Source organism: Cyprinodon tularosa, unplaced genomic scaffold (assembly GCF_016077235.1).
Source record: "Cyprinodon tularosa strain WSP-4 unplaced genomic scaffold, ASM1607723v1 ctg664, whole genome shotgun sequence".
NCBI classification, from domain to species: Eukaryota; Metazoa; Chordata; class Actinopteri; order Cyprinodontiformes; family Cyprinodontidae; genus Cyprinodon; species Cyprinodon tularosa.
Window position 1 is genome coordinate 304,581 of NW_024039412.1, and position 12,434 is coordinate 317,014.

Here is a 12,434-nt window from a genome sequence, read left to right on the forward strand (position 1 = left end):
GCAGTCTGTGGGAGTGGGTTTCAAACTCATAACCTCAGGATTCCAATCTCTATGCTCTAACCACTAGGCCACCACTCCCTGACAAAGGCCGACCTTAACCATGGCCTGCTACAGCATAGGTGACAACACCCTATAACAGGAGCAGTCTGACCAGATAACAACTCATTGCCTTTCTTTTATTTTGTTATGAACAATAATATACAATTTTTATTCCCTTAAAATACGGTCAAAATCTTACTCTAATCATCTCAATACAAAGCACTGAGCTTTTCTTCTAAATACAGAACCATCCAAATTTTTCAAGGGACACCCTGGACTTTAAACTACCTTTCAATGAAAAATCTAAAAAGTACGGCAACATCTCACAATTAGCCTGAGCTACTACAGCCTCTGCCTGCTGTGATGAACTAACCACAGTCATTTAACCCAAGCACAATCAGATTTACTGCAGAAATTCTGTGAAGAAAGGAAGGTTTGTGAAGCACAGAGAAGATTATCCACCTCATAAAAAAACACCCGCTTAACAAAACCGTTGAGGAAAGAAACGTTAGCTGCATTGCTAACGTGTTTATAGATGTAATACTAGGGTGACCAGACGTCCCCGATTTCCGGGGACTGTCCCCGTTTTGGACCACCTGTCCCCGGCTAAAGCTGTCCCCGGAAATGTCCCCGATTTTACCGAGGCGAAAAATGTTGCGTGTAGACTGTTATTACAGTAGAGCTGTTGCGCGCAAAAATAGGTATTACGGTAGCTGGTTGCGCTGCTGATAACATAAGGATAAGGAACAGAGCGCACCACTAGAAGCGCGGTAATGATCCTTTTGGATGTCAGCTGCCATTAAAAGACAAAGAGGAAGAAGAGCGCATCACTTTTAAAACAGAAGAAGAAGAAGAAGTGGAAGTTCGTTTTTTACAACCTGTGGCAACTGATGGGGAGCTACGCTGAATGATGGTAAGTGTGTTAATCAATTTATTTTATTCTGATCGGGCTGATCTTGTGATAAATGTTTGGTTTGTGTCCAGGTTAAAACAGTAATAAAAAGTAAGACAAGACCACGAGTTGAGCATGAGTAAAAGACGCTGGGTTAAAATGTAGCAAAATGATTGAAAACTCCTTGTAAGGCGCTAATCTGGTACGCTGGTTCTCCAGGGATCAACAAGGGTTTGTATAAAGGTGATTTAGAATGGATAGGTGACCTTTAGTTTATATTTCAGATAGTTATTATAAGTAGAGTTATTTCAATTTGTTTTGATGATTTATGGTTGTGATTTATGAGCATAGACTTCCAGTTTTTGGTGTGCTTTTTTACTGCTCAGTTTGGATATATATGAAAGTTCCTTGTGAAAAAATAGGAGTCAGTAACAGGAGAACTGAATAAGACAAGATCTACATGATTTGAGAATGATGGAGATAACCACCTGTTTAATGTTCATTTATTATGTGGTTTTTGCTTGTAGCTCCTAATATTGTGGTAATTAGCATTTTTAGTATTTAGATGAGATATTAATAATAATAAGTTTTCATGTTGCACATCCTAATTTTTTTTGGAGGTGATTTTGATTATATAATGTCTCTGTTTTAGAATAATGTAAGATTGATGCTGGAGGAGTGAGGAAGAAGATAGAAAGACAGAAAGGAGATTGAATGAGAGAGGAGGAAACTAGGAACTCTGATAGAAAAAACGGTTGACAAGAAGGGAGAAAAATTTACTTTGAGGAGTAAAGCAGAGAGCAGGAAACATAAGAGGAAGCCTTAATGCACAATACAGAAGCTGTGAAAAGAAGGAAATTATATATGTATATGTTATTGCTGTTTATAAATATGGACTATTCTTGGATTATATACATTGTGTTGATGTTAAGCCTATTCTGCTGTTCAATGGTTAAACTTGTTTAAGACATTAAAAAGGTTATTTTGCTTTTTACTTGCTATGTCTTCTCTTATATTATTTTACCCAAATTACCAGGGCCACTGCCTCAGACCCTGTTCAGTTAATATTTCTGTTTCAAACACTTAAAATGTATAATATGTATTAATAAAGTTCAAGTGATAAAGCGTTGACATGATTTGAGTGATAAACTAACATATTGAGTGATGTAGTGTGCAAAGTATGCTGTGGAACACAGAGTGGCTGTATACTCAGGTTAGTAGGAAAAATGAACCTGCTACTTTGAGACACACAGGCCCCTGATGGGGAACCAACTACCAGTTTTAGTCTGTGAGGCAGACACCCTGTCTACTTTTAAGGCTAGGCTTAAAACTTTCCTTTTTGATAAAGCTTCTAGTTAGAGTGGCTCAGGTTATCCTGATCTATCTCTATAGTTCTGCTGCTATAGGCTTAGACTGCTGGAGGACATAGGGACCCCTTTTTCATCATTCTGCTTCATTCTATCTCTATTCTCCCACTCTGCAGAATCTGTTAGTTCAATCTCTAACGTTCTGCTCTCTCTGCTTTTCCTCAGAGTAGCTTTGCCTCGTCTGTTCCTGTTTGGCTGTGACTCCATCCTGGAAAGAAACATCAGCTGTGCTGCTTCAATCAACACCCTTGTTTATAGATGTTGGAGATCGGCCTGTTTTCCAGTGTAGTCCTGTTTCTCTGACTGTGACTAACTGGATGTGTTCTCTTCGTCCTCTGGCATGGTAGCTGGCTCGGAGCTCGTCTGCCTGGCTGTGTGTTTCCTGGACGGGGCCGCCTTTTACAGCTGCCTTTTGTATCTATGCTTCTTTTTCTATGTCTGCTTCTGTCTCCTTGAACCCCAGTGGGCCTCAGCAGATGGCCGCTCACACTGAGCCTGGTTCTGCTGGAGGTTTCTTCCTGTTAAAAGGGAGTTTTTCCTCTCCACTGTCGCTACAAGCATGCTTAGTGTGAGGGATTGTATTTGAGTCAATGAGTCGATGCAATCAACTGGTTTTCCTTAGATAGAAAACTTTGTATCGATTTGACTGTATGATCTGGTTGAACTGTAAAGGGCCTTGAGATGACATGTGTTGTGAATTTGGCGCTATATAAATAAACTAAATTTAATTGATCTGGCTAGGTGACAGTAAGAAACATATATGAACCTTTACCTGCAGGCTTGACTACTACTTGTTTTTTTTATGTTAATGAAGAAAAAAAATATTTCTTATAGGTATGTACAGTAGATGTAAACAGAATAAGTATTTGTTGCACTTTTTTGAAGAGGTGGGGAAACTCTGTCTCAACAGACAGCCACAGGCATGGAATAAATGTTTGTATTTACTTTTCTAAATTTCTTTTCCTCATGTCACTCTCCCCTTAGGAGGCGGCAGAGCTCATTGGGCCTCCAAAATTGGAAAGCCCTGCTAATGACCCTTGACCCCTCCGCTCCCACCCCCACCACTTTGCCCCAACCCAGAGACACAGTTCTAGTTTTCTACTAATAACACTATTCATGTTATTAATCTTAGGATACACTAAACGTTTGGAAAGGCACATTCCTGGCTTTTACACTTGATTTTTGTTGTTTAAATATTAATAAATATGTAAAAATATATGAAACCATTACTGTCCCCGTTTCCTAATTTCATCTCGATAAGATGTATTGATTTTTATCCACGAGCAAGAAATGTCCCCAGATTTGATTTCAGAAATCTGGTCACCTTATGTAATACGGGCATACACTCTACGAGTTTTTGCCCTTTTCGGGCCGATTCTCAAGTCAGGCAAGAATTTTTTGGATCGGGTCGAGTTTCAGCCTCCTCGTAAGTCGTGGATCGCTCAGTATACAGGGGGTAACGAGGGGCAGTTAGCCTCTCACAAGCATCTCCCGATCAGGAATGGTAAGGTTGGGAGAAAATAACACGTTTGAAACACATTCGGACCTAGTAAGGTGTTTGTGATCAAATCCTGCTTTTGAAGCAGAGCTACGAGCCGATTTACCAGAACCTTGTGCACTGCATATGTGTAAATAAGGGAGTTCTTCTTAAGTCTTAACCCTAACCCAGCACTGAGTGTGGCTTTTAGACGTGCAGTGTGAGCAGGTAGATCGCATCAGAGTGTCGGGTCGTACAGTGTGAGAACAAACATCCTGAGCTGTGAACTTTAAAACCCTACCGTGTGGTCATATATTTTGAGCTGTAGCTGAGTGCAACGATTGTAATTATTGTACAGTGCATGCTCGGTTAAGCAGTCTGACACAGTAAAGTTATTCACCTGAATGAAGTTGGCCCCCCCACCTTCATCAAATCAGACAAAATTAGTTCAAACGTTTGTGCTGGTTTGTGCGGCAAAAATTTTCATTTGTGCCGCTATCGTTTTAAAGATATAAAGAGATATTTCTAGAGGTCATCAAAGGTCAACCAGCCCCCACACCTTCTTCAAATCAGACGAAATAGGTGTCAATTAACTTAGCTCCGTTTGTGCAGCAAAAAAGTCGTTTGTGCTGCTTTGGCTTTGAAGATATTAATGAAAATGTAAAGGTCAAAAGGTCAACCAGGCCCCCCTCCTTCTTCAAATTAGACAAAATTGGTGTCAAATGTTTGTGCTACGTTTGTGCAGCAAAAATTTTCGTTTTTCCCTCTTTCAATTTTTTACATTTTGAAATTATATAATCATAGGTTAGCAACTTATAATTTATATGAAATTCAGAGTTTCAGATTGAACAAATGTTCACTGACCTTTGATGGCGTCTACAAACAATTAATATTAAAATTATCACAGCACAAAAAATGTATATATTTTAAAATATGCATTTTAAAATTTTTAATATATTTATTTGAAATATTTTATATTTAAAATTAATTTTAAAATTTTATATTTTTGAATGGCAAAAATTTTCATTGGTACTGCTATCATTTCAGTAATATTAATATCAAAGCTGACCTTTGATGACCTCTAGAAACATTTCTTTATATCTTTAAAATGGTAGCGGCACAAACTAAACTTTTTGCTGCACAAACCAGCACAAACGTAGCACAGACATTTGACACCAACTTTGTCTGATTTGAAGAAGGTGGGGGGGCCAACTTCACTCAGGTAAGTTATTCTCAGCTCCTACCTTTGGAGCTTTGTAAGGGACAGTTGGTATCAATCCACTCTTCATTTTAAGGTGTGTGGAGAAGCCTGCTTTTTCAGCACCAATGTTGTAAAAGCAATCCTCTTTGAATGTTCAGCACACAGATCTAAAACCTCTAAGGTTTTCCTTGTAGATTTCAATGAAGGATCCAATCCTTCCACAGTGTCTTTAGGGCCTCAGATTAAAGCAGTAGAAAAATACTTCTGCTTTATTGATGGAGCCATTAACAGAAGAGCTGTTGTGCTTAGCTCTTAGCTTAGCCCTTTCTGTTTGGATGCTCAGTTTCTGTAAGCAAAGATGGCACCTGCTAGAGGCCGGGCTCAGATGGGGTAGTGCTTTTGCCCCATATGATGTCATAAAGGGCATGGTTTTTAAAAAGAGCATTTTGAGCATACAATATTTAAGAGATCCAACAAGACAGTGAGAGAGGTAAAAGGTTTTTTTTTTTTTATTATTTCTGAACCTACTACAAAGGCTACAGGACACATATGACTGTTATAAATATTATATTAAATATTGCATAATATGGGAACTTGAAACAAACAACTATTTTAAAGAAAACCTTTTGAGTTACTATAACAATTTATATCCATTTGAGATCAATTAAGTGTTTTTATAAATTTTATTTAAATAAATGTCATAAAAAAAGAGAGATTTAGTTAACAGATTGCCCTTCGATGGACTGGCGACCTGTCCAGGGTGTACCCCGCCTCTCGCCCACTGACTGCTGGAGATAGGCATCAGCGCCCCTCGTGACCCCACTCAGGACAAGCGTGTCAGATAATAGATGGATGGATGGATAGTTACCAGATTTTTAATTTATTTAGATTCATCTCCGGACCGGACTTTTCCTTTAAATGGGAGGAGTCTGGTCAGTGATTAAGAGTGGGAAATGATGGGTGATATCCTTACCCAAGCCTAGTTTTGGGTCCTTCTTTAACGAAACACATATGACTTCCCTTTCTGAAGACGTCCCCAGTTTGGGCAGCATTTCTGCAGGAAGGATGATAAGACACAAATAACCATAAGCAACGACAACTCTGAAGGAGGGAGGGGACACAAAAATGACTTTTCTGCATAAAATACTTATAAGAGAAACTATGTGCTCCATATGAGGTGCATCATCTGTGCTAAGGTGAAGCTGAGCTGTAAGTGTGGAGATGTTGTGCCTTGGGCTGCAGGAGATCCAGAGTGGGCTTCTGATCCGCTCCTCTGAGAACAGGATGGAGAATGTAAACCAGTGCTGCTGCGCTGACTGCTTGAGCAGGGGCTGCTGAAGGAAAACCATAAGAAACACTCAGTACTGTTTTTCCAAAAGAAATTACCAAGCAGATTTTATGGGTTTTGTTTCCTTTCTTGACTCTGATTTGCTCCACATCCATATTTTAACAAGCAGTCGATAAAAAGTATTCACACCTTTAAAACATCTTCACATTTTGTCAGAAAGGCCTTTAATCAAAACATTGCCACTTCCATAGTGATTTTATGTAGAATATCACTACATTTTGCCTTTGATTTTGCTGTTTCCATGAATCAAAACAATTTAAAAATAATTTTTATTTACAGCTGCGAGTCTTTTAAAGCTACAGTGTGTAATAATTACAGGCATATAAAGTCAGAAATTTAATATATTATACATAACTATGTTATTTATCATCACCTATGAGCTCAGCCTTTTAACCATAATATTTGCGCTGCCTTAGAATTCGTTATTTATAATTACATAGGAGCGGGTCTCGCAGCCATGGAGGCTGACATCTTTGCGCTACGGCAAGCGCAGAGGCAACAAACTAGCGATTGCGAGATCTCCCATGACGCTCAAAAATAACTACGGCAAGTTGAGAGAGATGAACTGAGACGGTACTGAACAGTAGATGGCAGTATTATGCCTGAGAAGCGTTTAGTCTGCCTGAAACCAAAGAAGAAGAAGAAGCAGGTATACTGCGCATCAGTAACAAGAAAGGTGAACAAAGACGGCAGGCGTGAGTGACTTTGCAAACTGTTTGGCACTGTGTGGCCAAACATCAGACGAATGGAGGATCATGCCTACTCTGTATCACAACGAAAAGCGGCGGACACCGAACCCCCGTCATCTAAGAAGCGGAAACACGACGAGAATAAACGCAAGCGTGACAAGAAACGACAAAAAACACGGATCAACATTGGCACGGCATTTCCACGATGGAAGTCACTGATGGAGGAAAAAGGTTTTCAAAGTGACGCTCAAGTTGCCAGTTTTCTCTTGGACAGGTAATTAATCCTACACACACAATTGTCTAATATCACTGCAGTTTTTGGAGTACAGGATGCTCAGACCTGTCTAAAACAATAACATGCTGCGTGATGATGCTGTTACTCTCCAGTATACTTATTCAGCAACGTCCCTGACATTTCATAGGTAATGATTCAGTAATTTTCTGTAAAATAATTTTCTGGATATATACCTCGGTTACTTCTCTCCGGCTCCTTTGGAGATCTTCAAGCGTTTCCTCCTCTGCTCTCACCCCGCTGGCTCCCCTCTCTCGCCTGGCCCTAGCTGCACGGCCTCCCTGCCTTCGCCCTCGTCCTCTCCCTCTTCCTCGCGTTGTAACCCCCGTGCCACCAAAATGACTTGGACTCTGTAAACGGGGAATATATATTCTTCCAGCGAACACAATCTCGCTGTTAAACTAATGACTACAATTAGTAGTCTGTTTATATCACCATGCAAAGCAGCTCACCAAAACGTCACAACGATGTAGAAAAAATAACGGGTATATTTATTATCTTAAGTCTACATGAAATCTATACCCTACTCAGACTAATGAAATACTATCTGTAAAATTATCTATGTAAACAAACCTCATCACTTGAGAGGGTAGGTGATGCGGACGTCGTGGAAGAAATTTTGTCCCGTAACGCTCGCCGTACTGTTGGGGGGGAGAAGCGGTGGGGGGGAGATGTTCATGTTGCTGCGGTCTGCAGTCTGACCGCTAGATGTCGCTGAAAATTACACACTGTAGCTTTAAAATATCTAAACTAGCTTCCAGATTTAGGGCCTGAAGAACCTTTCCTAATTTATAAGCAAAGGCTGAAATAGTTGTATTTCCATCCACGCCATGCAAAGTTTGAGATAACTTTTGGAATGTTGAAAAAAGAAAAAAAATGTGAATTATTTAGTTTTCATACATTTGTGCGAATTAAACAGGCTGCAAAATGTAATGTCATCAATGTTGACATCAATGTAAATACTTGGCTGTAATAAACAGGATGTAGAGTTAGCTAGCTAATGCGACAATAGATCAGTAATGGATTTGTTTCAATCTGGAAAAAGTGTACTCCCTTACAATGTCAGCTGATAATAGCGATGCTACATGCCATCCAGATACATCAGACAGAATAATAAATATGATTCTAACACTCATGATGCCGGTGTTTTGTCAGATTAGCATACCCTGCCAGACCAGCATATCCATAGTCAACACTAGTGTTGCACGTATGCCATTTTTTGGCCCCGATACCGCTCCGGGATACCTGGCTGTGGAGTATTGGCTGACACCGATAACATTTGTTAGAAATTGATGTGTGTGTACAGGTGCTGGTCATAAAATTAGAATATCATGAAAAAGTAGATTGATTTCAGTAATTCCATTTAAAAAGTGAAACTTGTATATTATATTCATACATTACATACAAACTCATATATTTCAGATGTTTATTTTGTTTAATTTTGATGATTACAAATGACAACAAATGAAAATCTCAAATTCATCATATCAGAAAATTAGAATATTGTGAAAAGGTTCAAAATTGATGGCCCCTGGTACCACACTCTAATCAGCTAATTAACTCAAACCACCTGCAAAAGCCTTTAAATGGTCTGTCAGTCTAGTTCTATAGGCTACACAATCATGGGGAAGACTGCTGACTTGACAGTTGTCCAAAAGACGACCATCGACACCTTGCACAAGGAGGGCAAGACACAAAAGGTCATCGCTAAAGAGGCTGGCTGTTCACAGAGCTCAGTGTCCAAGCACATTAATAGAGAGGCGAAGGGAAGGAAAAGATGTGGTCGAAAAAAGTGTACAAGCAAGAGAGATAACCGCACCCTGGAGAGGATTGTGAAACAAAACCCATTCAAAAATGTGGGGGAGATTCACAAAGAGTGGACTGCAGCTGGAGTGAGTGCTTCAAGAACCACCACACACAGACGTATGAAAGACATGGGTTTCTGCTGTCGCATTCCTTGTGTCAAGCCACTCTTGAACCACAGACAGCGTCAGAAGCGTCTAAAGAGAAACAGGACTGGACTGCTGGTGAGTGGTCCAAAGTCATGTTCTCTGATGAAAGTAAATTTTGCATTTCCTTTGGAAATCAAGGTCCCAGAGTCTGGAGGAAAAGAAGAGAGGCACTTCATCCACGTTGCTTGAAGTCCAGTATAAAGTTTCCACAGTCAGTGATGGTTTGGGGTGCCATGTCATCTGCTGGTGTTGGTCCATTGTGTTTTCTGAGGTCCAGGGTCAACGCAGCCACATACCAGGAAGTTTTAGAGCACTTCATGCTTCCTGCAGCTGACCAACTTTTTGGAGATGCAGATTTCATTTTCCAACAGGACTTGGCACCTGCACACAGTGCCAAAGCTACCAGTACCTGGTTGAAGGACCATGGTATCCCTGTTCTTAATTGGCCAGCAAACTCTCCTGACCTTAACCCCATAGAAAATCTATGGGGTATTGTGAAGAAGAAGATGCAATACACCAGACCCAACAATTCAGAAGAGCTAAAAGCCACTATTAGAGCAACCTGGGCTATCATAACACCTGAGCAGTGCCACAGACTGATCGACTCCATGCCACGCCGCATTGCTGCAGTAATACAGGCCAAAGGAGGCCCAACTAAATACTGAGTGCTGTACATGCTCATACTTTTCATGTTCATACTTTTCAGTTGGCCAACATTTCTATAAATCCTTTGTTTTTATTGGTCTTCAGTAATATTCTAATTTTCTGATATGATGAATTTGAGATTTTCATTTGTTGTCATTTGTAATCATCAAAATTAAACAAAATAAACATCTGAAATATATGAGTTTGTATGTAATGTATGAATATAATATACAAGTTTCACTTTTTAAATGGAATTACTGAAATCAATCTACTTTTTCATGATATTCTAATTTTATGACCAGCACCTGTATATATGAAGAACTGCATACTACTTGGATGTTAAATAATTTCCATCATGGCTTTGTCAAGCTGCTGCCTACCTTTGTGAAGCAGGAAAAAGACTAATACAAAGTGAATCCAGTAGAACTTTTTATTGCCTACCTGGAATGATAATAGTTGAATAAACTTTTAGTGCTGCATCAGTGCCCCGCACGATGCTGGTATCAGTATTGGTGCAACAATAGTCAATACCAGTTTATCCCTTTAGTTTTATTGAAAAAAAAAAAAAAACACTTTAAACTACTTCAACGTGCATGTATCCCTTTAGTCATGTACAAATAAACAATTGAATTGAATTGCTGTTTGGACCTGTTCACTTCCTGTTTGGATTAACTGAGTGTGCAGCTGTTCAGAGGAACTCCATCTGAAGTTAAGTTATTTTCTCTGTGATATCTCTGTATCTAAGTAACTCTAACTGACTACTTTAAAACATAGCACCTTCTGCTGCACTTTTCTACTGAGCACTTGTCAGTTTCACTCAGTTTTATTTCTGATAGCAAGGAGTAGCTAGCCTAGGCTAGCGCTAGCTTAGCATTGCTATGGCTTCTCTCTCTCCCTCCCTTGACTCTTTTCCAACTCTTCCTTCTTCCTCTCCTCTCTCCTGCTCTCTCTGTCAGATGTTCAGTTATTCCTCTGCCCCCTTTAGTGATAATGGGATGTGTAATAAGTGTAGTATTTTTGTAGCTTTGGAAGCGAGGGTGTCAGAGTTAGAATCCAGGCTTCAGGCTGTTGAACATCCAGGAGTTAAAGTAGGCCCCCCACGTAGCTGTCCTCCAAAAGTGCCTGAGCAGCCAGGCGATTGGGTAACTGTGCGCAGAAAGCGTAGTCGTGGATCTCTGCCCACTGGTCACCACCAACCCGTTCACGTTTCTAACCGGTTTTCCCCACTCAGTGACACACCCACTGAGAAGCCCACTCTGGTGATTGGCAGCTCCATAGTCAGAAACGTGGCATTAGAGACACCAGGGACCATAGTCAAATGTTTGCCGGGGGCCAGAATGGGCGACATCAAATCCTACCTGAAACTGCTGGCTAAGGATAAGGTTAAATACAGTAAGATTGTTTTTCACGCTGGTGGTAATGACACCCGGTTACGCCGCTTTAGAGCTTAGAGCTCATCATAGCACTGAAACAGCTCTGGTGAAAGTCACTAATGATATTCTCATGGCCTCAGATAATGGACTTGTATCTGTGCTCGTCCTGTTGGATCTTAGTGCTGCATTTGATACAGTTGACCATAATCTTTCTTCAAGTCTTCTTTTAGAAAGACTTGAAGATTTTGTTGGAATTAAAGGAACAGCTCTAGACTGGTTTAAATCTTATCTATCTGATCGAATTCAGTTTGTTCACGTTAATGACAAATCTTCCTCATGCTCAAAGGTTACCTGTGGAGTACCACAGGGATCAGTGCTAGGACCAGTTCTCTTTACTTTATACATGCTCCCAATTGGTAGAGTTATTAGACAGCATGGGATTCATTTCCACTGTTATGCTGATGATACCCAGCTATATCTGTCTATAAATCCAGATGAAGCTAACCCATTACAGAGATTACAGGCATGTCTGAAGACATAAAAACCTGGATGACTCTTAACTTTCTCCTTCTGAATGCAGACAAAACAGAAGTTATAGTCTTTGGACCAGAGTCTCTGAAAAAGAAGCTGATTAGCCAGTCACTTCATTTGGATGGGATTAAACTGATTTCAGATAATAAAGTAAAAAATCTTGGTGTTATTTTTGATCAGGACCTATCATTTAAATCCCATATCAAAAAGGTTTCTAGAATTTCCTTCTTTCATCTGAGGAACATTGCAAAAATTAGAAATCTCCTGTCCAGGGGTGATGCTGAGAAACTAGTCCATGCATTTGTTACTTCAAGGCTGGACTATTGTAATTCTATACTATCAGGAAGTCCACAAACTGTAGTTAAAAGCCTTCAGCTGATCCAAAATGCTGCAGCCAGAGTTCTAATGAAAATGAAAAAGAGAGATCATATCTCGTCTATCCTGGCTTCTCTTCATTGGCTTCCTGTTAAATCCAGAATAGAATTTAAAATCCTCCTTCTCATATATAAAGCCTTAAATGGCCAAGCTCCATCTTATATCAGAGATCTGATTGTTCCTTATGTTCCTAACAGAGCACTTCGCTCTCAATCTGCAGGTTTACTAGTGGTTCCTAGAATTTCTAAAAGTA

The 12,434-nt window shown here is 39.9% G+C and overlaps 1 protein-coding gene across 1 annotated transcript in view; it reads right to left on the reverse strand.

Annotated features, from left to right (window-relative positions):
- frmpd2 (FERM and PDZ domain containing 2) overlaps positions 1 to 12,434 on the reverse strand; it is a 104,040-nt gene that overhangs the window by 30,564 nt on the left and 61,042 nt on the right. The window contains exons 17-18 of the mRNA XM_038267183.1: positions 6,207 to 6,310; positions 5,950 to 6,030 (exon numbers count right to left, since the gene is read on the reverse strand). Coding sequence (XP_038123111.1) covers positions 5,950 to 6,030; positions 6,207 to 6,310 — 185 coding nt within the window. The remainder of the gene's footprint in view (positions 1 to 5,949; positions 6,031 to 6,206; positions 6,311 to 12,434) is intronic.